This window comes from Vanacampus margaritifer, chromosome 3 (assembly GCF_051991255.1).
Source record: "Vanacampus margaritifer isolate UIUO_Vmar chromosome 3, RoL_Vmar_1.0, whole genome shotgun sequence".
NCBI classification, from domain to species: domain Eukaryota; kingdom Metazoa; phylum Chordata; class Actinopteri; order Syngnathiformes; family Syngnathidae; genus Vanacampus; species Vanacampus margaritifer.
Genome location: NC_135434.1, coordinates 840,488 through 867,070, shown reverse-complemented (window position 1 = coordinate 867,070; position 26,583 = coordinate 840,488). Strand labels below are relative to the sequence as shown.

Here is a 26,583-nt window from a genome sequence, read left to right as displayed (position 1 = left end):
AATGTTGGAACATGTTAGCATATTAGTATGCATTGTACTAGCACATGTACAGTGCATTTTCAAGATATGTAGTGTTGTGCTTTTCAGGAAACTCGAAAATGCTTCGACGTTAGCATATATTAGCAAAATACTGTTTAAGCTTAATGTATTAGGACTTGTTGGCTATGATGTTGAATATTTGGGAAAGTTAGCGCATCATTTAGTGTCAGTTCATGTAAGCAGAAAAAGATTTAGCAGAAACTCAGGTTAAGGATCATTTTTTTGTGGCGCATGTTTGTGAATGAATGTCATTTCACGCTCATACATTTTTAGCATGTGTTAGCACATTAGCATGTGTAGGCTAGGCCTAAAAAAAAAAAGAGGTGAGAGCTATGTAACATGGTGTTTGACATTTTATTTGGTTTTCTTTTTGGGGCGAAAAACACCACATTCCACAGACACAAAGAGTCAAACGCTAACAAGACGGCCATTAAGACAGCAAAAGTCACGTCCACTTAGAAACATGAAAACACTTTGAAAACGCTCACGCCGTCAACACGTTTTGTTGTTGTTGTATTTCAACAAGTATCAAGAAAATAATAAGGCAATAAATGAACTATTTATTACTAATTTATCACATAGTAAATGAGGGACAATCACGGCGGTCACTTGTTATTTTTGTTGTTTTTGTTGTGCGCTGCAGCGAGTTGTAAAGTGCAAAATGGAATCGTGTGTTGGAGCTTGTTGAAGATTGGAGATTGTTTGTTATTACGATTTGCACACAATTTGGTACGTTCTAGCATGGAGCACACTAGCAGGTGAGCATGTGTTAGCTCATGTTAGCCCATGTTAGTACTTGTTATCATTTCTTACAATGTGAGCTCGTGCTATTGCCAGCATTTTTAAAGACATTAGCATGTTAGCAAATGTTTGAATTGCAAATCCCATCATATTAGCATATGTGAGCTCATATTGACGCATGTGTGTATCTGAATGTTAGCACACGTGTTGGTATATGCTATCACATGTTGGCGTGTGTTAGCATATGACCGCTAGGTGGCCTGCGTCTTGCGTGTTTGGGAATTTTTGCATATGTTAGCACATGTTGGCATATGATTTAACGTTTTAGTGCATGTTAGCACATGTTAGCCCGATTAAGTATTTGTTAACACATGTTAGCATTTGTCAGCTTGATGGCATGTGTCCTAAATATGACCATTAGCACATTAGCCATTTTAGCATTGGTTCGTACAGGCTAGCATGGTATTTACAGCTTGGTGGCATGTGTTGCGCATGTAAATGAATATTCTTTTATATCGCGTTAGCATATGTCAGCCAATTTGAATCAGGTCCGTTTCAAAGATGTTTGTGATTTATTGCCACATTTGTATTGCCAAAATGTTCATTTGAATGATTTTTTATTTTTATTTTTAAAAAAAGTGCTTTTTGAAATGTGGTTGGTATGTTGCCGGACGCCATCTTTGTTTATTGCTTCATCGCAACTCATACTGACACACATGCGCGCGCACACACTTCAAACAGTTTGTTGACCTTCTCCAATTTGAGACAACCTCAAAGTAAAGCACTCCTTCCTTTTCAAACACACACACGCACGCACGCACGCGCACACACACACACACGCACACTGGCTCACAGTTTAGCATTAATACACAGTTGGTGTGATCATGATGTAAACGTGGATATACAAAAACACGGTCGCTGTCCATGCATATCATGCATAGATGAGGTTATCGCAGTTTGTTGCTCTGTTTGTCCACCAACGGCGCCCCCTGCAGCCGCAGTACAGTGAACCCCATTAGATTGTGGATTTGTAAACAGTCCTTTTTTTTTTTAAATTATTATTATTATTATTATTATTTGTTTTTAGAGCACACACACACACACACACACGTCGCAATTTTGAGTTCTAAGTGTAGTACCACAATGTGCCACAACATGCCAAGGCAGCACTGAAAAAGAGATGGAGGATAATTCACTTATTTTATTGATTGTTCCCAAAGTGAAAACACATGTGATTCCACCCTGTGTGGAATGTAGCAGTACCATGACATCAATGCTAATTACTTTTGCCTGTCTATGGCATTTCCCATTATAGGTTAGCATTAAGCTAAAAGAAATAATAATACAAATCCCACGCTTTTTGTATCTTGTGGATTTTTACTTTTTTGGGTTGGGAACGTATTTCCGCAATAAACGGGGGTTCACTTTACTGTATTCCACACACGCACGCACACACGCACACACACAAACACACACATCACGACTCGACTCGCACGACGACAACGAGTTGGAGCGATATGTGGTCCATGTGTCTTTGGACGCCAGCTCCGTGGAAAAACGTCCGCGTTGTTTTTTTGTCGTCCGTTCGTCGACAGTTTGTCGACTACTTCATGCCGCTGCGCAGCACCTGATTGGCGGCGATCAGCATGACGCTGATGATGAAGGCGATGGCGAAGGCGCAGATCAGGCTTTTGCGCACGCACGTCTGCTTGACCTGCTGCGTTGGGCTGGAACCTCCACATTGCAAACACCACCAGAACAGAAACTATTAAAGCCCAAAAAGGTCATCTTAACATCACTAAATTGTATTAAAAGGAAAAAAAACACATGTATATTGTTAACATTCCTGAAAAAAAAGAAAAGAAAAAAGAAAGAAAATAAGAAGTAAATTGTAAAATTTAGCAATTCATTATATTTGTATTCTTTTGTCATGAAGAATTGTAATTCTAATGAAAAAAATCATGAAAAAGTTGTGTGTGTTTTTGCTAAATCAATGTATTCCTTTCCGGTTTTGGTTAGAAATAAACTCTTTGTCATATTTCATTTTAAAGATTTTTTTTTTTTACATGTAATAACTTTTGAAAAAGTTTTAATGAAATAAATTTTCCCCTCAACATTTGTTTCCATCATTTTGACATCCTTTTTTCATTTAATTTTTTGTAACATAAACAGCTTTTTTTTTAAGTTGTCTTTTTAAAAATAATAATAAATAAATGCTGTAAATAAATTTTTTTGTAAAATATCTGTAAAAAGTTACTTTTTTGTAGTAAGCTGTCTTCATCGTGAAAGTTTGCCTTTTTTGTGTTGTTTTTCTTTGTAAAAAGAAAGTTGCCTTTTCAGTTGAAGTTTTCTTTATCTTAAAAAAGATTTTTGGTGATTTATGACGTTGTGAAATGAAAAAATGTGATACATTTTTTTAAAGAAAAAAAGGTTGACCATTAAAAGAAAACGAGAAAGTTTTCGCTGCAAGCGGACATTTTAAATGTCTTTGAGACAAAACATAATGTTGACGAGGAAAGCAGAAAGTTAAAAATGTCAACAAACTGACATTTTTCCATCAGAAATGCAAAGCGAAATGTAGATGTGAGTCTCCCGTGCGAGCAGACGACTTTCTCATCCTAACCAGAAAACTCTTGTTCAAATGATAATGTCACTTTAGGGGCCTCATTTATTACTGTAATTGTGAAAACGTTTTTTGTTTTTGTTTTTCTGGAAAAGGCGTCCGTTTGTTTTCATGATAAATCTTAAATTGTTGTCAATTTTTGGCGAGGCGGTCCTTACTGTCGATATCCACCTGGCAGTCCTCGGGGTTCTGGATGTGGTTCTCCTCGGTCATGATGATGTTCTCGATGTCCTTCATGGACAGGTGGTCGCAGAAGGTGTCGTACAGAAGACGCTTCAGCTCCTCCACCGTCAGCTTTTGCATGTCGCACTGAACCGACAAGACAAAGCAGCAAAATGACAAAATCGAACGCTGATGTCGCCAATCACAGCCCGATCAAGTTGATATTTTGGGCTGGATTTGATCTTTTTCAGGAAAATTCGTGCATCGAAAAAAAAATACATAGTTGACCTTCCAGAAAACGGAGTCAAAGTCGGTTCCGTTGAACTTGTCGGGCATCGCGGCCGCCGTCAACTTGGGACCGAGCAGCGTGACAAACTCCTCAAAGTCCACCTGGCCGTCACCTGACCAACAAACAACCCCCCCCACCCCCCCCCCCCCCAAAAGAAAAGAAAAATAATGTTGATTTACACATTTGTAGTTTTTTACATGAGTTAAGTTTTGATTCTAAAAACGTTTTGTGCGTGCGTGCGTGCGTGCGTGCGTGCGTGCGTGCGTGCGCGCGTGCGTGCGTGCTCACCGTCCATGTCGAGCCGCTGTATGATGACCTCCAGCTCGACCTCGTTGGGCATGTAGCCGAGGGAGCGCATGGCCATGCCCAGCTCCTGCTTGGAGATGAAGCCGTTGCCGTCGCGGTCGAACACTTTGAACGCCTCGCGGATCTCTGCACGCGCACGCACACGCACACACGCGCACACATGCGAGGGATTGATTGTGGGCACATTTTCAAAGTCGTTGGGTTGAAACCGAGCTTGAGATATGTTTGCCTCCAGACTTGATTTGAAACCTTAACTCTTGTTGGAAGCAAAACTTTGCTGGAAATTCTACTCGAACGATAATCTTACTTTGAAATCAAAAGCCTCATTTGAAATCCATCCGTCCATTTTCTTAACCGCTTTTCCTCACAAGGGTTGCTGGAGCCTATCCCGGCTGGCTTGGGGCAGTCGGCGGGGTACGCCCTCAACGGGTTGCCAGCCAATCGCAGGGCACACACACACACACACACTCACCAACAACCACACTCACAATCACACCTAATGTATTTGGAATGTGGGAGGAACCCGGAGAAATCCCACGCAAGCACCGGGAGAACATGCAAACTCCACCCGGGAAGGCCCGGACTCGATCTCACGTCCTCTGCACTGGGAGGCGGACGTGCTAACCAGTCAGCCACCGTGCCGCCTCATTTCAAACCCGATTTTGATATTTTAATCCTAATTTGAAACCGTAACCTTATCTTAAAACCCTACTTTCAAACCCTAACCCTAGTTTAAAATGCTACTTTGAAAACGTAACCCTGCATTGAAACCCTGCCACCGGTTTAAAGCTCTTCTTTGAAGCCGTTTCGCTCGCTTAAAACCCGAACCGTGACTTGAAACTGCAGCACGGAACCAAATCCTGGCTTGAAACCCGACTTTGAAATTTAAACCTGACTCAAAACCGCCAGTTTAAAATATTAAGCCTCGTTTACAGCTTTAACTGTGAAATCGTAGACCAGACTTGAGACCAGTTTTTCATCATGACACACATGACCTCAGTTCAGCGAGCATCAAAGGAGAGATCTTCTTTTTTTTATGATGATTTCTGATTTGCATTGTTTTTGATGTCGATGTTGAGTTCATTGAAATCTTTTCGTCTCGTCTTCCAGCGTCGAGCCGCATGTTAGCATTCTCGGACAAATCAACGGCGGAGAAGCTTTAGCTTGATATCTGCAACCTTTTCTCCGAAGATTTGGCAGCAGGCGGGATTTTCTTTCTTGACTTTTCTTTCTCGCTGGCTGAGGTTCGAGCGGCATAAATTTGCAAACGGAGTCTTTTTTTTCCTTTTCGCCGATATGAGGCAATCCTCCCGAGGCTTGTTAGCGCCGTGTTATGCTAACATCCAAACGTAGCCGGCAAACCGGATTAGGCGTTTTTTTTTTTTTTTCTCAAACCGGTCACGTCGTCGCGTTCATGCCGATCGGCTCTCACAAAGAAATTGCAGCCTCCGCGTCAGGCGAGACGCTCGCTTCAACCTGAAACGCTTGCAATCGTTGTTTGACCTTACAAAGAAACACTCTGTTGACATTTCTTTGAGGGTTGCAAAAATAAGCACAGGACTAATAAATTGCCTTTATTTACTGTAAATAAAAACAAAAAACAAGTACATTATTTTTGGTCAATCAAAGGCAAATTAAACATATTACAGTTGTTTGATTAAATTGTTTTTATTTACTTTATAGAGTGTTTTCCGAGTGCAAGATAAAAAATAAAAAAATGTTGTGCAATAAACCAAAATAAGCTTCAATTCTCAAACGATTTCTTTAGGGATGCTACGAGGCTTAACTGGTTTTCTTTTCTCCTTTTTTCTTAAACTGGTTTTCTTTCCACGTGTTTCACGCCGCCGCCATTCCGCCGCCGCCATTTCGCCTCACTACGCACTCAATGCGTTGCCATGTAAATAAAAAATGTTTCAGTTAGTTTCATAGAAGCAAAATGGAGCTTCTGTTAGATTGAGTTTTTTTTAAGCATTTTCGTTTTTATTTAGTTAACATTTTTTCAATGTTATTTTTTTCATCAGCATTTGTTAAATATGACGCCCTTTGTAAGTACAATAAACAATGAATGTTTTGCTAAACGACCAAAATCATTTAGTCTAAAAGAAAAAGTGGACTTGCGAACATCAAAGACAATTAATTGTGTCTTGATCAACGTCGACGGGAGTCAGAAAAAGCGGGAAAATCCGTCCCGCTTTCAATCTTCCTCCGCCGATTGAAGTCGGCCAAAAGGTCGGACGAGGATTTCTCGGCTCGTTTTCTCACTTTCTCCGTCATTGATTTTTTTTTTTTTCTCTCCACGCAGCTGCCAGATTTCATCACGAAACGACGCCTCAGACAAAAAAAAGCCGCCGATCGTTAGCGGCCGTCTGAAAAGCGCTTCAACCTCATCCCGTTTGTCAAAAGAGGCTGGACGCATTTTTGTCAACATCAAAAAGCAGAAGACGGATTTTGCAAACATCCCAGACAAATTTCACAACCGCAACGACGCCAATTTGATCAACAAAGTCAATTTAAGCGCACGTAACGTCTTTAAAACTTCAAATGCAATCGAGCGACGTGTTTTTGTAAAGACAACTCGAACTCCTGCACGAAAAACTCTTGCTTTATAAAACCAAAGACAATGAAATGTTCTATAAAGCTAACATTTTCATTCCCATCATTTATAAAAGAAAAAGAGAGAATATAAAAGAATATTCGCCGCCATTGCATGAAAGAAGGCAAGTCTTATCGGATGAACTTTGAATCCTCTTAAAAGGGACACTCGCTCGTCCCCCTGCCGAGCGCCTCGTTGTCTCCCGCTCTCTCGTCTTGCTCGTGTCAAGTTGAGCTTCTCCGCGCCGAAAAGAAAGGAGGAATCTCGGCGGATCGAGTCTTCGGGCTTTTCTTGGCTTCGAAGGTCACGATTTCAAAGCAAGAAGGAGACGACTCGTTTTGGGCTCGTTGCCTTTGATGAACTTTTTCAACATTCCTAGGATTCTTTTTCAGAATTTCTGATTTTCCACCTTTGGATGGAGGCGCAGCGGCGGGGACGCCATGACACCAAATGGAACACGTCACGTGACAACATCTTTCACACGACAGCAAACTCATTTTTGTAACGGGCCATACTCGGGTCAAGGTTTCCTTTGAAGTTGCCGTTGGGAACGTGAAAGACAAATTAAACGTCCTCATATCACAAATACACAAGAATTGAATGAATAACTACTTTTGTTCAAATATGATTCGATTTATTTAAAAAGAGGGATTGGTAACAAAAAAAAGTGTCTCCTATCATTCTTATCTAACATTTTATTATTATTATTTTTAGAACATTTTATGCTATTTGAAATATAAAATAAATATGTGCTTAAGGTATGTCTGTTTTGTTGTTGAACAACGTACGTCACAGTATGTGAATGTGGCTCGTGGTCGCCCTGGATAAAAGTTGGAGGCGGGCCTCCACGTGGGTGGACTTAAACGTTTGACTCCGCCCATACGGATTTTTCAAAATGGTCTCAAAAATTTGCAGATTTAATGAGGCCACTTCCTAAGACGTAAAGCAATTTTTTTTTAAAACTTTATGGAGCACTGAAAATGACAAACACTCAACCCTCAGTCAGCCGGAGGGGCGGAGCTAACTAAACGGTTTGACGGAAGAGGCCAAAGTGCAGTACTACGTGTCCCCAGCAGATGGCGCTTCCCTGGAGGGTTGAGGTTAGTATTTGGGTTTCGGTCAGTTTTTAATTTTCGTTGTTCAATAAAGTGTTTGAATAATACTGTAATCGTGATGTGGTCGAGTTTAGAAGATGTTATAAGAAGTGACAAAAGCTGCCAAGGCAAACTTTAGCGGCAAAGAAAGAACGAAGAAGGCGCTTGGAGGTCAAAAATCCGTGTTGGCGGGGACAAACGTTTCGGTCCGCCCGACCTGGCGGCACGCCTCGAACCGCACTCTGCCTTCAAGGCTTATTCAGTTCAGGGCTGAAAAGGCCACATCTGCCATCTAGTGGTGAATGGTGATATTACAACTTCAGGCTACAGAAGAGGAAACATGTTTCGAATTGCTTCTTTTTCTTTTTGGTCCCTTTAGAGCGCCGCCAGTCGCCCAATCATGGTTTGCACTTTTTGTTTGCGCCTTACATGACACTTGATATCACTCTTTACAATTTGCACAACTTTTACATTTCACCACAAGTTGCCAAACTTTTTGACATTCCGAGCTACTTCATCAATGCTAATCAATGCAAAGGGCAAGCAGAATTTATGAAAATGGCAAATGTATTCCAATGACCTTTTTATTAACAATGAATCATATTTATATTTATCTCAGTGACGACACTGATCGTGTGAAAGATTTCTCATGATCATGACAATTGCTAGCAATGAGATCAATAATAATGCAGCATTTTATTTTTACGCCCAAAGTTCAGCAAATGATCACTTGTAACATTCCTTGGAAATCCCAATATCCCAAAAAGGGGCAGCTATTTTTAGAAGGGGCCTGCGGGCGGGCTTGTGACCGGGTTTTGCACGCTTTGAATGGGCTTCATTTGCATTCACGGCGCCGGGTTTCTGTCGCCTCCACCTCGCGGCCAAAGCCAGGATGAGTCAACGTTGGCGCTGCGGCAGGAGCGCAGCACAAACATCAAAGGCGGGCCCGGCCAGCCTGCGAGAGGCGGCGCTCACGGGCCGGACCGCTTCGCCGAACGTCTCGTAAATGCGCCGCCACTGTTTTGCGGTGTCTCGCTCGCGTGCGCTTTTGCAAGCCGGCGCAAGTTTGGGAAAAATCCGGAAGCATCAAAGTATCAAATGTGCTGTGACAATTTCGTCTTTCTCGAAACGACGTCCTGTGAACGTCCCAAAGAGCCTCCTATGAACCTAATTGACATCTTCTTGTAAACATCAAAGACACGTTTGTCTTCATTCAACCGTTTGGTAGTCAGCAAACAAAGCAAAGCTGCCGCATTTTAAGCACCCAACATGTGATTCGTAAAAATCAAAGACAATTTTCAGACTTCAATGAAGCTAAGACTCATTTCTGAAAACATCCAAGACAAGTTACGAGCGCCAACGTTCCTATTCCAAGACAACGTCAATCGAATGTGCATTTTGATGAACATCAAAAACAAAAGGTCGCCAACAAAGCTAATGAACATATTTATTGTAAACATCAAAGACAATTCAGTCTAGCGAACATACGGTTGGTGTTGTGTAAAAACTCCAGATGGTTTAGTTATCTACTAAACTGTTTTGTAAACATCAAAGACACTATCGACACTCTTCATTCAACCTACAGTTGGAGTCTTAAAAAAAACCTCCAAGAGAACTTAGAGCCCTTTAAGAACCTTTTAACACATTTTTGTAAAAATCAAGACAATTTACAGACTTCGATGAAGCCAATTCTTAAATTTAGCCTACAAAGAATTGAAGGTTTTGAAAGCATCCAAGTATCACGGACACATTTTGTGTTTCCAATGATCTTGTCTGTTTTGTAAAACATCAAAGACTCAACAGTCTTCATCAAAATACTTTGTGTCTGTTTGTGTAATTTATCGGAATTCACTGAACCAACCGAGTAACGAACAACGAACCCGAGTGTGGTTTTTTTTCTTGCTTTAGCTGCTCCTACCTTTGTGTGTACGCTTGCGTGTACGGGGTGTTTCGGACGCACGCACACGCACGCACGCGCGCACAGCAGGTGGAATAAAGTGGGTAGCCCATTTCCATGCTGCCGAACAGCAGCCCTGCAAGTCCACGTCAATATGAGGCTCAGTGCTCAGCTTCAATTCTTTGTGTGTGTGCGTGCGTGCGTGCGTGCGTGCGTTGCTATCTATATCCAGCTGCAGTAATTTGACCATCTATGTTATTTCATCCCGCAAGTGTAGGAGGTGAAATGGAGAATATGGAGTCCGCTTCCATTGTTTTTTTTTTTTTTTTTATCACTCTCATCAAGGTACATTAAGCAGCGAGCGCACTGCCGCCTCCTCCATGAGCGCACACACACGCGCGCGCGCACACACACACACACACACACACACTCGTATCGAGCGTTCGGGAAATAGTATCGTAATTGTAGGCGTGTTTGGTGGCAACATTCTTTGAAAATCAACTCCTGGTGCTGCCATGCTAGTCGATTGAGCGCACGCACGCACGCACGCACGCCCGTTAATGGACACGTCGCAAGTATGACAGCACTTGAAATTGAAAATCAACTTCTCATGCTGCCTGCCGCGCGTGCCAGTTAAGGCATGCTCGCACACAAACGCGTACACGCACACGCACGCACACGCACGCGCGGCAAGCATGAGAAAATGGTTCCAATTCAAGCTCGGGCGGCCATGACACCGGCCCCGCGGGCCTCCAGGCTGGTAATTGAAAATCAACTCCTTGTGCTGCCAGGCGTGCCAATTGAGCAGCACACACACACGCGCGCGCGCGCGTGCTAATACGCAATTTTACTTCTTGACGTGCTCGCCCCAGGGAGGACTGTGCCGATGCGCACGTCATTCAGGTTGTCACCTTTGTTGATTGACAGCTGCCTAAAACTGTCCACAAAGGAGTGCTCGTTTCATTTTGCTTTTATCGGACCATCCGTCCATCCGTCCGTCCGTCCGTCCATCCATCCGTGACCAACCTTTGTGCCACATCCATTCTGACTAGCAACAAAAGTGACCTCAAAAAAGTGCAACATGGATAAATATTGCACCTCATAAATCTTTCTTGCAACAAATGCTCGCGAAATGCTGAAGACATCCCATAATTGTGCCACCAAAATTCTGCCTAGCAACAGGAGTTTGGCAAAATGCGTAACGTGACCAACGAATGTGTTCCACGAGCTCTGCTTAGCAACAAAATAGCTACGCAAACGTGTATGAGAGGGCCAATGGTTGTGCCACATGAATCATGCCTAGCAAATGTGCCGCACAAATTCTACCTGGCAACAAGGGAGCTCATAAATGTGTTTTTTGACTAATGGTGCGTAGAAACAAGTGCTCATGAAAATATCGAACATGACAACTGCCCAACTATATCTTCCGAGCAACAATTGGTCACTAAAATTCAAACGAGTGCCCCATGGACTCTGCCTAGCAACAAGTGCCCGCACAAATCCATAAATGACCAATGATTGTAGCCCACGATTTCTGCCAAGAGGTCAGACAATATGTAAGAAGATTCCACCTATCAACTCGAGCTCACATTAATACGTAAATTGGCAAACTATTGTGCCCAATTACATCTTTCTTTCATTTATTGGCTACTTGTTGCTAGGCAGATGTAATTGGGCACAATTACATCTACCTAGCAACAAGTGCCATTAAAATGGCTCACTACTTCGAATTGGTGGATGTGTAAATGTGTCATGTGACCTTCAGTTGTGCCACATTAATTCTGCCTAGCAACAAGTGGAATTTTCGTATTCCCACAAATTCTGCCTAGCAACAAGTGGATGTGCAAATGAATTATGCGGCCAATTACGTCACATCAATTTTACCCGGCAAAAGCCGAATTTGACAAATGAACGTGCCCACAAGTTTTGCATAGCAACCAGAGCTTCAAAAATGACATAAGCCAATGCGATGGCCCGTCGATTTGACGGAGCAACAAATGGTCCGTAAAACATAAAGTCACTTGAAGGGTTAATGTGACTAATGATTGCGGCCCACAAATTGGGCGTCGGCGGAGGTCTGCCCTTTAAAAGTCAAGCAGGTTCTCGTGTGCCGTCACTTGCGCTAAGCAGCCGACAAAAGAAGCCCGCGCAGAGTTCACAGCTCCCTCGCAGGGGATCGCTAACGCCGCCGCCGCCGCCGCCGTTAAATGTGCATTAGTGCCAAGCATCCCGACGCGACACCAAGTGACACCGCAGTGCCCGCCACAAAAGGCCCAGATGGAGTCTGGCTTTTAGCAGCAGACCACAAAAGCATCGTTACACTAATCGTTTATTGTACTTCGACTCAACGATTCAATGGAAAGATCGCAGGCTTCAAATCAAAAGGGTCAAAATAGCAACTTTGTACGCAGTTACACTCTCAAAACAAGACAAACGTATATGCTGATGCTAGGCTAGTGCTAATTTCATACAATAATGAGAAATTGCTATGGAATTCGCTCCTAACGGCTGAAGGACAAACAAAAAATGAACTGTAGTGCTGATGATGACGTCACAGCATAGCACAACAGGCCCCGCCCTCTTTTGGATGTTTAGAACGACAATAGAAAAAAGTGTTTGAGACATGTTGTAGTGATGCTAAATGTAAATACGGCCAAAAAAAAAAGTACATTTATAGGGATAGTGACTGATACATCACATACCGTATGAATTGTACAAATCTTAATGAGTCACGTTAGCTAGTTCGCTAGTTAGCTCACCTGTCAACAAAACTGAACGTTCACACTTTTGTAACTTTAAGGTTCCACATATTCAAACCATAATTTCAGACTTCCCGTATCTTTTTGGGCATATCGTCTTGAGATGGGTCTACTTACAAAAGACCCCAAAAAAAAAAGATCCATTCCACAAAATTCCTCGTTGCTCACTGAAACGACCTTTCGAGGCTGTTTTTCCAAACTTTCTTGGAGGAGTTTGGAGGCACCAGATACATCATTAACCCATGAATCGGTTTTTTAGACATTTTGTTTTGGTGGTGTGCTGTGAGATAAAGTCTGTACCAGCATCGTTTGGACCTTATCAGAACCTCATGCATAAAGTGAGGGACCGACTTCAGAATCCCAATTGAGATGATGCACCTCCACAGCGCACAAAAAATAATGATACATTGCATACTGAAACAACAACACGTCCAACCAGAACATATGAACAAAGTTCTGCTAGCTTAATGCTAACATTTAATGGGAGGCGCCGTAGACGAGAACATGGAAATGAAAGCATTAAAACAAGTGCCGCATTAACGCACACACAGCAGCGCCACATTCAACCTGTGGGAAACTTTCTTGTGATAAATTAAGTTGCATGTGTTCCAGTCCAGGTCCACGCAAACCATCAGGTTGCGGCGCAACGCGCTGGTAGACTGAAGGCACCTCAAATTGACACTCTCCTTTAATACTGTTAAAAAAGTTTGAAACCCAGACACAAAATGTACCGTATAAATCGGGTAAATCACAAATTGTATTTATTCAAACTGAGCAAAGCTAGAACAGCCCTGTGTGTGTGTGTGGGGGGGGGGGGGGGCATTCTGTGCAGCGAGCTCATCAGGTGTACCTAATGTTTTGTCTTGCACCTATACCGGGGGCTTGTGTGGGTAACGTCTCACCTTCCACCTCGTCTTCGGGCAGGTTGACCGGGGCGCTGTAGGAGAGGAGGTCCGGGATGGTGCACATCCCCCGGTACATGAGCGTGGAGGTGACCGGGTGCATCGGCATGGCTGCGGGTGCGACCCTCTCCCGGCGATCCCAGGGGGCGACTGAGGGTGCAAATCTAGCGACGGGAGCCCGACTCGCCTCGACGGCCACCGGAGGAGCGCAGCAGCAGCAGCGGCGGCGTCGGCATCGGCGTCGGCGTCGGCAGCGGCAGCGAGTCCATGGAGCAGGATGGAGGCAAAATCATGCCTTGCTCACTGGCATTCATTGGAAAAGGAGGATGATAAAAGTCCAGGGTGCGTGCGGCTGCGCGCACAGGCTGCGGCAGCGTGGTTGTGCGCGGCGGGGGAGACACTTGTTGGTCGCGCGCGCACTCGCACTCGCACTCGCACTCGCTCTCCCTTCCTTCCTCCCTTCCTTCCTTCCGACTCCCACCGCCCCCCCGGGGGGATGCTTACAGCACCCACGTACACGCCGCGCAATCGCGCACGCGTGCGCGAGGAGCAACTCCTTCCCCGTCGTCTGTATCACGCGCGCGCGCGCGCGCCCACCCTCTCGGTCGCCACCTCTTTTTACGCATTGTTCGCGTGGTCACGCATCGTGTCACTCGGACACTCATCCGGACACTTCATTAGGGACAGCCGCACCAGCCGATGACAGCCGCTTATTGATGAATCGGAATGGAGCCATATTGTTTTTGAATCGAAAGGAACCGATGGAAAATGATTCAAACGGACTGTTTTATCATTTTATTGTGAATCGAATCATTTTCTCAACGGGCCAAATATCGCTTTTGAATCTGATCACAATCACTGGGGGTAAAAATGGGGATTGATATTTACTTGAAAAAAAATCTAGTAAAGTTTTTTTCACATCAGAAATTCTAGTTAAATTTCTTGTAAAATGGACTTAGATTTTCTGAGTGCATCAACCTTTACTTTTTCAAGTAAATATCACTTCCCACTTTTATCGTGATGATTCTCATCTATATATATCGATATTGATTATCACTAAAGGGGAAAATATTTGAAATTAAAGGTGCATTGTGCAGTTTAAAAAGGTACTTTTGTGGCTTTTTCCACATCATGCCTGCTCCACCGATGCCAGTTGAGTACAAAAAGCCCCGACTCTGACTGCACCATTCAGCGGAAATCTTCCCTTTATAGTAGAGTGTGCGGACCCTCACACTCCCCAGTTTCTTTGGGGAGGGGCGGAGTTTTTCTTGCTCGCATGCGCTCCATGAGCGAGCCTGACACAGATGTTGGAGTTACGCTTTGGGTCAGAGGTGGCAGTCATGAGTAAAAAAGTGACAAACTGCACAAAGATCCTTTAAATAACATTTAAATTTTAAAAAGACAAACTCCAGCTCTTTTTTTATGTATGTGTATATTGAACAATGTTTAATGTACGTAAAATATTGGAGTTAAAAAAAATCTTTTTTGTTTTGAAAATCTAACAAAAAATAATCAGGGATCTTTCAAGAGGCAGTTGCAGTCTTCGAAAGTTAAATCAAAACTTAAGAAAATAGCTCTCTATTTTTTTGCTACAGTAAATAAAGTTTTAAAAAATGTCAAATGTCTGAAGTATTAAAATTGTACTTATCTTAGTTTTAATTTCAAACAAAAAAAGAAGGTGCTGTGTAACGATTTATACGATTGGCGGAGCCACGAGACGCCGACGCCGCTTTTTCTTCCGTTTCAAGTATTTGAATCGTTTTCGTGCATTTAAAAAACAAAACAAATAACGACCTCGTTTTGAGAAATTATTGAGTAAAAAGTACAGAAACTCATGTTAAAATCTAACGCATACAATTAAAAAGTAGTCTAAAAAATAAATACCGAGGAAATGACAAAGTATTGAAAAAACTACTCAAGTACAGTAACAAAGTTACTTCCCATCTCTGTTAAAAGGCCAACAAAAGATGTTGTTGGCGAGATCACACGTCACGATAAAGCGCTCGCTCGGCTCCAAGGCAAAAAGACTCTGAAAGGCAAAACCAAAAGGTAGACAAACAAACAGGCGCCACCTTGTGGCGCGGTGCCGTACTACGGCCTGTTACAGAAGACAAACTGGAAACTTTGTGCCTTCGAAGGCGACATCAGAAACCCCTTTTCCCACAGCATGTTCATTTCGTGTGTATTTCTGTCCGTCTCCTGGAAGCCCCCCCCCCACCCCCACCCCCCCGGGAAGGTACTCCGCGGGAATCCTGAGGGTAATCCAGCTTTACCTTATCTGCTTTCACTGAACAGATGCATTTATTTATTTATTTTTTGCAGTGCGGCTGAGGCCTGATAAGGAGCAACAGTGCTGTGTGTGCACTTCCTTGCCGTCAAGATAACGCAGTGTGTGTGTGTGTGTGTGCGTGTGTGTGCAATGCAGGTCATTAAAAGCAGCAGTGTTGTTCATTAAAGCCCCCCCCCCACACAACCCCGCCCCCCAACAACCCTTTGATGAGACTTAATGTTCCATTAGGTGAGCATCACTCGGATGCTGCATGATATGGACGCTCATCAGTGCTCAAAGAGGAGACGTTTCCCACGGCTGGGATTACAAAATCGGAGGTGCGCCCTCTAGGCGGTGCGTTTTTCCCACCGGGTATGATTCGTTTTTTTTTTAATCACATCAATGACAACATTGCACATGATTGTCTCTGATGACAGCTTTGCAACAAACTTTTGAAATGTTGGTCAAGTCGGTGCGCCGCCTCACCCCTCGAAAAATCTCAAAAATCGTCCCAAAACACAGCGTTACATTTCTAATCTGGCACACCCACAAAAGTGTACACACCGCACAGTGTTGGGAATCCCTGCCATGATTAAAATGGATCATGTTTACTATTGCTTCCTGTCTTTGTTTATTTTCGGGTGCACACGGGTTCGAGGGGGTGCTTTTTTTTCGAAGGGCGTGTGTGGATTAAAACATTTGGGGAATGCTGCGCAAAAAACAATAGTAATTATTACAGTCATTATTATTATTACATGTTTTAAATATAGCGCACCCCTATTAGTAAAAATGCCCCCTTTTTTTTTTCTATGCGCCAACTGTCAGGATATTAAATGGGCTTGAAAAGTTGCCGAAAGGCTGCTTTACAGACTTTGGTGATTATGATATCGGCGCACCACCACATTTTTTAATGGTGTGCACCCCTATTATTAAACAGGATTCCTTTGTTTTGTTAAAAAAAAAAAAAACATTTGAGGGTATGTGTTGTTGAGAGGAGGTGCGCCAACCTTGTTGGAATGTTAAAGGGGCCTCAAAACTCAGGGGCAAAAACTTTCCTACAGACGCAATTATTACAGTAGATGAGATTGCGGTTGGCGTTTAAATCTTGCGCGTCCACAAGGGTGCGTGTCATGAAGAGTTTTGGGAACGGCGGCTCTAGAGACACCACTAATTATGTTATCAGCGCACTCTTACATATTTTGTATTGTAGCGCACCCCCTGGAAGGCAAAATGCCGCCGCCAGAGCACGCGCGGTGTCTTGCTTGGCGGCACATCAGAAGAACAGCAGGCCGCCGCTTAACGCTGTGCGCGCGCACCTCATTTCTTTATTTGACATGGTAAAATGTTGCGGCACATCAAAAACGCCTCGTGACCCAGAAACGGCGAGGAACCACGGCGGGGAGATTTCAAGCCTTTTGAGAGGGGGAAAAAAAAAGTTTCCAAGCAGGAAAGAAGCACTTTAGTCACCAGTGGAGCCCCACTTCACGCGCCATATCCTTCCTTAACTTTCCCTAAAAGTTTCCCGGATAAACGGCGGCTATTGAATCACCTCCTCGGCGCGAGAAAAAAATCCATTATTCACGCTTCTCTCTGACGCAACGTGCGAGCCGGAACGTTCTGGCTGGCAGCTTGAGCACAATGACAGCGGCCTCCTTTTCCGACACTCCTTGCTGGCTCCCGATCATGAAAGCCTTAAAACGCAGTTCAAGTCAAGTCAAAAATACTCCAAATGTCAAGATGAGTTTCATTTCCTGGCTTTGCCGCCACTTGCTAGCGACGTGGCCCGACTTGGCGGTAGCTAACTGCTTTTCGGTCCACGGCAATTCCCAACTGTGCTAACGTGCAAAGACAATCATTTTCAGCCATTTTTTTTTTTTTACTTAGTTCATAGCAGCCGTTCAAATTCGTTTTGAATGACTTTTCTTTAACACAATGTTTACGAAATATCAGTTTTTCTTCTCTAAATTGTGCTAATGCGTCACACTTAACTCATTCAATCGCAGCCATTTTCCGTGAAGCAACCCCCTTCGCTCATGGCTGTTTGACTGGATTTGGACTGATTTTGCAAGAACTACAGAATATTGTGTTCTATTGCTATAAAAAAAGGAACCTACCAAAAGAAAGATTAGAGTCTCTTCTTTCATCAGGAAAAAACAACAACTATATTTGTACCCTTTTCCGTTTCGCAGCAATTAGCATTAGAATATAGCTAAATTTCCTCATTATTCACATTTGGGTTGAAATTGTCCATCACGGCTGCCAACTCCCGACAGAACAAGATCCCGGTGCGGGTTCGGTGGCCGGAAGTTTCTGATTGATTCTCGTCTGGGTCGCCCGCTGACTGACAGTTCGGGCCTGATTTGGGCAGCGCCGGCAAGGCGGCATTATTATTGACGGGCCGCCTGTCGGGCAGATCAATCAGGATCACTTTGGCACGAGCGCTCCCGTGCCGCTTGGCGCCGCGTGGCCACGTCGTCTGTCACGCGTTCTTTCATACCCGCTAAAGCTACGCTAAGCTGACTTGCATGCACACGCTAACGTTTGGTTTAAAATGACAAATGTTTCACGCTAAAAAATGTCCATTTCAAAATAAAAAAACATCTATACTGTATTTAGTAGTTACAGAAAGATGGCTGAGGCTGCGTTAAGCTGACTTGTGTGCTCACATCAACTCGTTTTAGACGCTGGTCAAAACTTATCAATGCTAACCTTACTTGTTTGAGCCAAAACTACTCATGTTTTTTTTTTTTTAAAGATGGTTAGCAAATAACTGCTAAGGCAAATTTATTCATTTTCAAACAAAAGCCTCAATCTTTTTCCTTCCATTTGACAAAAATGTCTACCAGGCTGCTCGTTCCTCTGAAGGCGGAAACTTGTTTGGTCGAAAATTGTGCAAATGCAGAATATTGTGACAAATTTGCGCATTTTCCAGAGATGGGATACACGAGTCACATGACTTGACTCGATTTGAGTTAGACTCGAGTTGACTTGACTTGATCAATTTGAACCACGTGACTTGACAAGTCCTTTTATTTCAAGTTGGAAATCTGCATTTGAACTTTAGTTGATGTCGCTTCGGCATTTACTTGACAAGGCAATAAAGTCACAGATAAAAAAGCGTGGAAAGTTCAGTCTTGAAACTTTACCATTAATAAACTTTCAAGACTTTATTTATGGTAAACTTTCAAGACTGCATTTAGCATTAAAACAGCAACGGAGTCGCCACATCTTTTGCGGTGGTGAGCGCGTTTGCCATATTTATTGCAACTTTACTCAACTTTAAAAATGGAAAGAAGATCGACATCGGGTAGAAATTGCAGCCAACGAGCTCGGATCCTGGACGGCGCCGGGCCGCGGCTTCGTGTTTATTCCGCCAACGCTCATGACAGGAAATGCTTGGCGGAAGGCGACACGGACCGACCACCAGATGCTTGACGCCGTAACGCAGACGCCAACGTGCTACTGAGGCTTGTTTTTGCTAAGCCACACCCCCCAAAACACAGAACGGCCAATCACAGGCAAGCAACAGTTCAGAATCCAGTAATCATGTTAAAATCTTACATTAGATTGTACTTTTTTTTTTTTGCGTTGCATTTTCGTATGATGAGATTTTACGGAAATGAAGTTGAGTCACATGTTTACGCATGTGAAGTCCACGTACAGACGCCATCGATTTTTAAAATAGAAGCCGATAAAGTTCCCGTTTGAATGTGGCGAATTTGATGTTAAAACGTTTGACATCGTTACGTGATCAATTTCAGAACGCAAGAGGATTGATTTGAATCAGATTACAATTTTCTCCTTCTTGAAAATTCCCGACATTTTTCTACAGTGTACATTTTTTATTCTGAAATGCATAAATTTAACAGTCAAATGAATTACAAATTCATGAGATAATTTATCTATTTTTTAAATTCAATCCTCCACAGTAATAAAATCTATTGGAGTAAATCAACTTGGTTTGATGAAGCCAAAGGTTTCCGCCAATATGAAATATGACATAAGCTTACGTGGAGATTGCCGACCTGCCGGCTGGATTTGGACGGACGCTGATGATGATGAGATATCGATCGGGCGACTTGATTGGAAGCGGCCGCGACGCTCCCGCCGCCGCCGCCGCCGCCGCAGGTTTGCCGCCGCAGGGGAAATCGCTCGGCGGTCAAGCGACACAACGCGTCTGACGCTTTTGTTAAACTTGAAGACAACAAAAGCACAACAAACATTTTTCATGCAAGACCGAGATGGAAAAAAAGAAATCTTGAAAAACCCTGAATTTATCTTTTAACAGGTTTATTTAAACAAATCTGACTTCATTCATGGAAGATTGATTGACTTTTTTTTTTTTTTTCATGAACGATTACAAGCGGCTTATTTTCTAGAAGGTTGACTTTAACCTTAAAAAATACTGTTTTCAGGGTCGGTACATATTTACAATTTCAAAATTCCATACTTTTCCATATTTCAACGTCCCGCTGCGTCAAACAAAGAACAACCAAATGTGATGGAGTCAAATGCAACAAACAACATCAGCATTAGACAAACGGGAATAAATCCACACAATAGGAATGTTTTTTGGGCTATATTTTGTTTTTGTGCTGCAAAAAAAAAAAAAAAGAAGTCATTACTGTCACACATTGCCTCCAACAGCTGGTGTGTGAGGGCGCACACACACGCACACACACACACACACACACACGCACACACACACACACATTGATTGCTGCTTCCTTTCCCATTTGATTTCATCATCTCGCTTTTTCCTGCATGTGCAACATTTGCTGCTTGTTTGGCTGTGAAAAGGCGGAAGGCCCAAAAAAAAAAAAAAAAAAAAAAACCCACAAACATACAAAACAAAAATCCCTTTTGTTAAGGCCAGCGTGAGAAGACAAAAAAAGATTTGCTACTGTGATTTTTGATATGTCATTTTCTCATCACAATTCCGTGATACACAGTGAGTGGAATGACAGGATTAGGTTCGGATTAAGGTTTCAAGACAGGGTTATGTTTTCAGTTGGTTGAAGGTTCAAATGAGGCATTATAGGGTTTTAAGGTAGGTTTAGTTTTGTCAACCAGGGTTAGTTAGGCTTTCAAATTAGGGTTTCAATATCAGCTTTGGAATTCATATTCAGGTTTCAAGATAGAGTTTTTTTGTTTTTTTTGAGCCAGAGTTTGGGTTTAAGGCAAGGCTAAGGTTTCAATTAAGTTTTAAAAAGTAAGGTTTCAACATATTTAGGCTTTTGAAGTAGAGTTTACACATGGTTAGGGTTTGTGTGTAATTTATTGTGAATAAACCCAATCACAAATTATTACTTACATAAACAATTTTGAAGTTGGTTCTTTTTTTAATGAAGATAAACAACATATACATATGTCTTATTTTGTTTTTTAGTTAATCCGGTCAACGTGTCCATTTCAAACTCAAATGTGACACAATGTGAGCACAAAAAACTAAATCTGAGAAGGAAAACCAAATGGCCGCCATCTCTACTCCTCACACTTTATTTCCTCGCGCACGTCGTCATTGATCAGTTGGTTTCGTTTCAGTCCGCTCGCCGGTTGATGGAAGCAGACGGCGAGCCAATTGCAGATGAGCCAATGAAATTACGCCGGTGGAAAAAATCCCATTTTAACATTTTAGCAACGGTGCTGCTACCAAATTAAAGGCACTCGTGTGTTACAGAGAAGGAAAGAAAAGAGCCTTTTCCTTGTTTTTGCCGTTTCAATGCAATCACAATCTTCTTCTTTTTGGAAGAATTATAAAATGTTTGTGATTTTGTAATGAAACCAGCTGAAGAACTCTCTTAGTGTGTGAGAACTGCTAACAAAAAAAACAAAACAGAATCATAGTGAGAGGAACCTAACTAGACCTGATGCTAACTAGCTAGGCGTGAAGCTAAATAGGCCTGAAGTCAACTTAACCTGAAGCTAACTAACTTAACCGGAAGTTAATTTGACCTGAAACTAACTAGCTAAACCTGAAGTTATCTATCCCCAAATCTAATTATGATGACGTTAGCTAGGCCTCCTGCCAACTAAGTAGCTAGTTCTGTAACTAACACGCTAGGCCCAAAGCTAATTAAGATGACGTTAACTAGGCCTGCTCAGCTTTCTAAGTGGCTAAATGTGAAATCTAGATCGAGGCCAGACACTAGCTAAGTCCAAAGCTAATTAAGACGAAGACAACTAGACCTACAATTAACTAGCACCATCGGAAGTTGAGTTTGCCTTACGTAAACTAGACATGAGGCTAACTAGCTAAATCCAAAGCTAATTAGACCTAAACTTGTCTAGACCTCGTAGTCATTCATTACAAATATGGTGTGTGCGTGCCTTTGTCTTTGCTACATTGTGGGGACCATACACACGTGTTTTCACAGGTTTAACTACTATTGTGGGGACCGCCTTGAAATTGTGCGGACATTTTGGAGGCTAGGAAATGCATCAAGATAGTCATCATTTTTCAAGTTACAAGTTGTAGTCTTAAGGATTGGAAACGTCGCGCATGGAGGAAGAACGTTTTTACAACAACAAAATATAACGCGGCGTAACGGCACCTCGCTAGGCTAAAAATAGAGTTTACAAGCAGGAGAACTTCCAGACCTGACGGCAGTTGGAGCTTCTTTTTGGAGAAGCAGTGTGTGTGTGTGTGTGTGTGTGTGTGTGTGATCTTGACGTTAGCGGGGCTAGCGTCTCGCAGCGCCGTGCCACTTACATAACGTCGGATGACATCAAAAACAATCCCGTTGGCCTACTTGGAAGTTTTATGATATTCTTGACACTACGTCATTAAATAGCAGCTGCCACTTTGTTGAGTTGATATCGTGACACAGGAAGTCGGCCATTTTGGCTTATAGCGGCCGTCCAGAAGCTAAAGCCTCCAAAATCCACCCCCCAAATTCATTTCTTTGAGTTACAGGAAATTTGCTTGACCTTTCAATAATGCATAGAGCAAATGTTTTGCAGTTGTTGTTTTTTTATACTAATAACTTTGGAGACAAATGTGCTTGCAAAAATAAAAGTGCACGCTTATTGACCTGCCCTTCTTTTGCCTGCAGAATGAATGAGCCAAGCAAGGAGGCCGAAAACGAGATGTTTTCCTCCTAAGTGGGTCTCCGGTGATTTGTGTGGCAAAAAAATAAATAAAAAAATGCCGCATTGTGGCGGGTTGTGGCCCGCCACCAGATGTGGGTCACTTTCATGGGTAAAGACGGATGAGCGGTGAGCGAAGCGCACTCGCAATATAATGAAGACCTGCAGGACTTCCCCCTGTGCTACTTTGGGATTTTCAAAACAAAACGCAGGATCATTGAATAAGTGCTAACATTTACATTTTGGTGAACAGAAGTGCGAGGGAAGCAAGTGAATTCATTTTCAAATAGAATTTGTGTATAAGACACAAAAGGTATAAAGAACAAGAAAGCAAACCAAGTCATGAATCAATAAACCAACCACTTAACCAACTAACAGAACAATAAAACTACCCAATTAGACAGATAAATTGATTTATAGATTATTTCATTAATTCCATGAGAGAAATTAGATCATTACATTAACAAAACAACCAACCAAATTAACTAACAAACCAACTGATTGAACAACTGCTTGACAGATTAATAACTAAGCAACAAAACAATCTGTAAAACAAACAACAAGCTAACTATCGTGCCGATAAGCTAAAACAGAAATTGATTAAAACATTTTACCAAAACAACTAACCAGCTGTCAACAAACTAACTGAAGGAAGAACCAAGCAGCCAATCATCCCACCAATGCCTAACCAAACAATTAATTAATTAAGCAATAAACAAATGAAAGCAATAACCCACTAACGCATTACAACAGCGAGTAATTAAATAAACAACTTCAAAAAACAGACTAATTAATTAACTAACGGACTAATTAACAAACAAACGAGTTAATTGACTAGCCAAACGATCAACTGAACAACCAACTAGCAAGTCAACTGACTAACCAGCAAGTTCATGTGAATGAAATACATCACGTTCGACTAACAAGGAAATTAATCATAGTTCCATAATGTAAAAAATAAAAAAAATGTGATGAATTTTGTTTTCGTTTTTAACTGAGAAACAACAAATTCAATTTGAAGGACAAAAAAGCCCTCAGGAAATCATGCATGACTCACACAGACTCTCGCTCCGTGCATTTTCGCACTCACTTTTTTCCTTCCTTTGCCCAAGCCGGACATTTTACCTCGGGAACGCTGTCAAATGACGTTCCGCTTAATAAGCGGCCGCCGCTGACTTTTTTTTCTCTTCAAGCCGGTGTCAAGCGTGCTAACACACTCGCAGGGCACAGACGTGAGCAGGAATAAAACGCCAATGATGGCCGACGACCTCGGACCCTGCGACGCGTCACGGGGGATGAAGAAGGAAATCATTGGCGTGGATAAGAAAAAAAATAGCAACAAAAAAAAAGACTTAAGTTTGACGCAAGGTGGAGGCACAATTAAATTGTTCAATTCAAATGTTTAAAAAAGTTCATAAAAAATTCCTAGAAGATGCACAGCTCAAATTAAGAAAATAAATAAAGTCAGTTATTAGAACTATGCAACAACAACATAGGCCAGTATAGAATAACCACGAAATAACCAACCAACCAACCACGACACTAATAAATAAACAACACTTAAAAAATAACCAGCCTACTAACCACACATTGACGCACTACCCACCAATTAAATTAACTAACACACCACCCAATTAAATCAACCAAATAAGCAACTAAATAATTAACTAGTAATCAAGCAACTAACTAGTCAGTATTCACCCCTCCAACCAACCAGTTAACTACGTTGACAAAATGGTGAATAACCAGTCAAGTAATTAAACAATTAACCAACAAGCCAGGTAGAATGACTAACTAACTCACTAACTAACCAATAAAGCAGCCATGTAAACTTAACTGACAAGCTACCAAACTGAGACAAAGCCACTCCCTGAGGTGTTAACTGGCGACCCAACCAGCGATTAACCCAAATGACTAAAAAAATAAAATAAAATAAAAAGTTGCATATGTAAAATTTGGAAAATAAGCTACTAATAAGCAAATGCATGCCTGCGCCTCTGGTGTCGGTTGCGAACCAATTGAGAAGCTGCCTGGCGTTCATTAGGGAGCGTTACCAAGCGACTTCCGCCACGTCTGAAAATACATTTGGTCTCATTTGCATGCTCGCTAACTGCGGGCAACAATTGCGGCTGATCGTGGAGCCGCAATTCCCCATCAACCATTCACTAGGAGGAATCGTCAACATTCCGCACTGGGAAAAAAAGATGAAGACAATTTAGCCAGAAGACGCTTAGGACGCTATTCTGCGAGAGCGCGTGTGCGCGTGTGTCTGCGTAAGTGTCTTCAATGCACAACAGAAGTCAAGTGAGAACATTAAAATGGCAGCCGAGCAAGCGCAGCAACGATTCTCTCGGGAGGGATGAGCTGCTGCTCTACCCACACAGACGGAAGTGCATGTGTGTGAGGGAGGGAGGGAGAGACGGAGGGAGGGAGGGACGGAGGGAGAGAAGTAAGTAACGCTGTCTTTTGGAGGTGCCTTCAAACGTGTTTGGAGGCAAGCCCGCCAAAACTACCATCAAACTGTGATTTTGTTGATCACAACGGCGTCAGTCAGCAGTGAAATATGAAACATGCAACCAAACAATCAAATAATCTAACAAGCAGCTCATCAACCGACTAACTGGCTCGCCGACTAACAAATTGAACAACGAACCTTAAAGAACATCGGTGACAGTTTGCGTAACATCAAAGGTAACGCCCGAGACAACCGCCGATCATTTTGTCAATGTTGCCGGTGCGCCCCAATCCCACCAGACCGCTCGCTCCTCCTCCGGGGGGGTTGCTGGTCCCAGGGAGCCCAACCACACCAAAATAAACACGTCAGTCACATATGGTCGAAACATCTTACTTGATTTGATCAAATGGAAAAGAAATGTTCCTGTATAGTTGGTGGAATTGATATAGTCGCACACATTAGCATATGTAAACTGCACAATACAAGGAAAGCCTCATTACAAAAGGTACGAGTTCATTCTTACAAACTAAAAAGTCACAAGATTTGTTACAAATTGTTGTACTGTATGTAAAATACTATTTTTGAAATGTTCCTTTAAAAAAAAAAAAGTAGTGTAAACAGTCAGCCAAGGCACAGCATGTATTTGATGTGTATTTATTTTTATCTTGAGCCCACTTTAAGGCGTCCCCCAAAGCTAGATGGTCTTTGTTGCCTTCTGCTAGCGAGCTAATATTGATCATTTTTTTTAAGAATAAAATGATTTTTTCTGTCTGTTTTTACAGCAGTGATGTTTAAAGCGTGTATCCCACTAAGGGGCGAATGTTGGCGACGCTAACCAATGTCGATTTCACGTCCAGGTTTGTTCAAGGGTGCAACGTAAACATTCTCCAAACTGTTTTAATGGTGACCTCAACAGTCTAAATGTTTTTTCTTGTCACAAACGGGGAGATTTCATAAAGCGGGAATCTCATTGAAAGGTGAACGCTTGTGAATTCTTGCGAACGGAGCAAATTTGGGGTTTTCAATAAGGGATTCATAAAAGGTTGCAAACATGTTCACGGACAGATTTTACTTTTCCAAAAGTTTTCTTATCACCAAGAAATGTAAAAACTGTGTGAAAACTATTTTGCAACGAAAACTCAAAATTCACAACGTTCACAAGCACTGACAAGCATGAAGGCAAAAGTTGGAACTTTTCTTAAAGTTTCCTCCAAATTTATTAACTAAGCACGTAATACATGCGGACAGAAGGGAAAAAAAACTCTTTTAAAGGGCGATTTTCGGGTTGCGTATAATCTTTGAGTGTGTGTTATTCGACAAAATAGTTTTTGTAACAATGACTCACTGCTCCGGAAACAGATAAGC

General features: G+C 42.3%; 1 protein-coding gene across 2 annotated transcripts; it reads right to left on the bottom strand.

Moving 5' to 3' along the window:
* Positions 1–374: 374 nt before the first annotated feature.
* On the bottom strand, positions 375–14,532 carry cabp7a (calcium binding protein 7a). 2 transcript variants are annotated; one of them, XM_077562255.1, is made up of 5 exons: positions 13,406–14,532; positions 4,143–4,286; positions 3,854–3,966; positions 3,575–3,712; positions 375–2,514 (listed from the first exon to the last, which is right to left on the bottom strand). In XM_077562255.1, the coding sequence occupies exons 1-5, from the start codon at positions 13,512–13,514 to the stop codon at positions 2,464–2,466; spliced, it is 555 nt and encodes a 184-aa protein (XP_077418381.1). In that variant the 5' UTR covers positions 13,515–14,532; the 3' UTR covers positions 375–2,463. The 2 variants fall into 2 exon arrangements, with proteins under 2 accessions (XP_077418381.1, XP_077418380.1); XM_077562254.1 differs by having other exon boundaries at positions 3,562–3,712; positions 13,406–14,525.
* Positions 14,533–26,583: the final 12,051 nt, after the last annotated feature.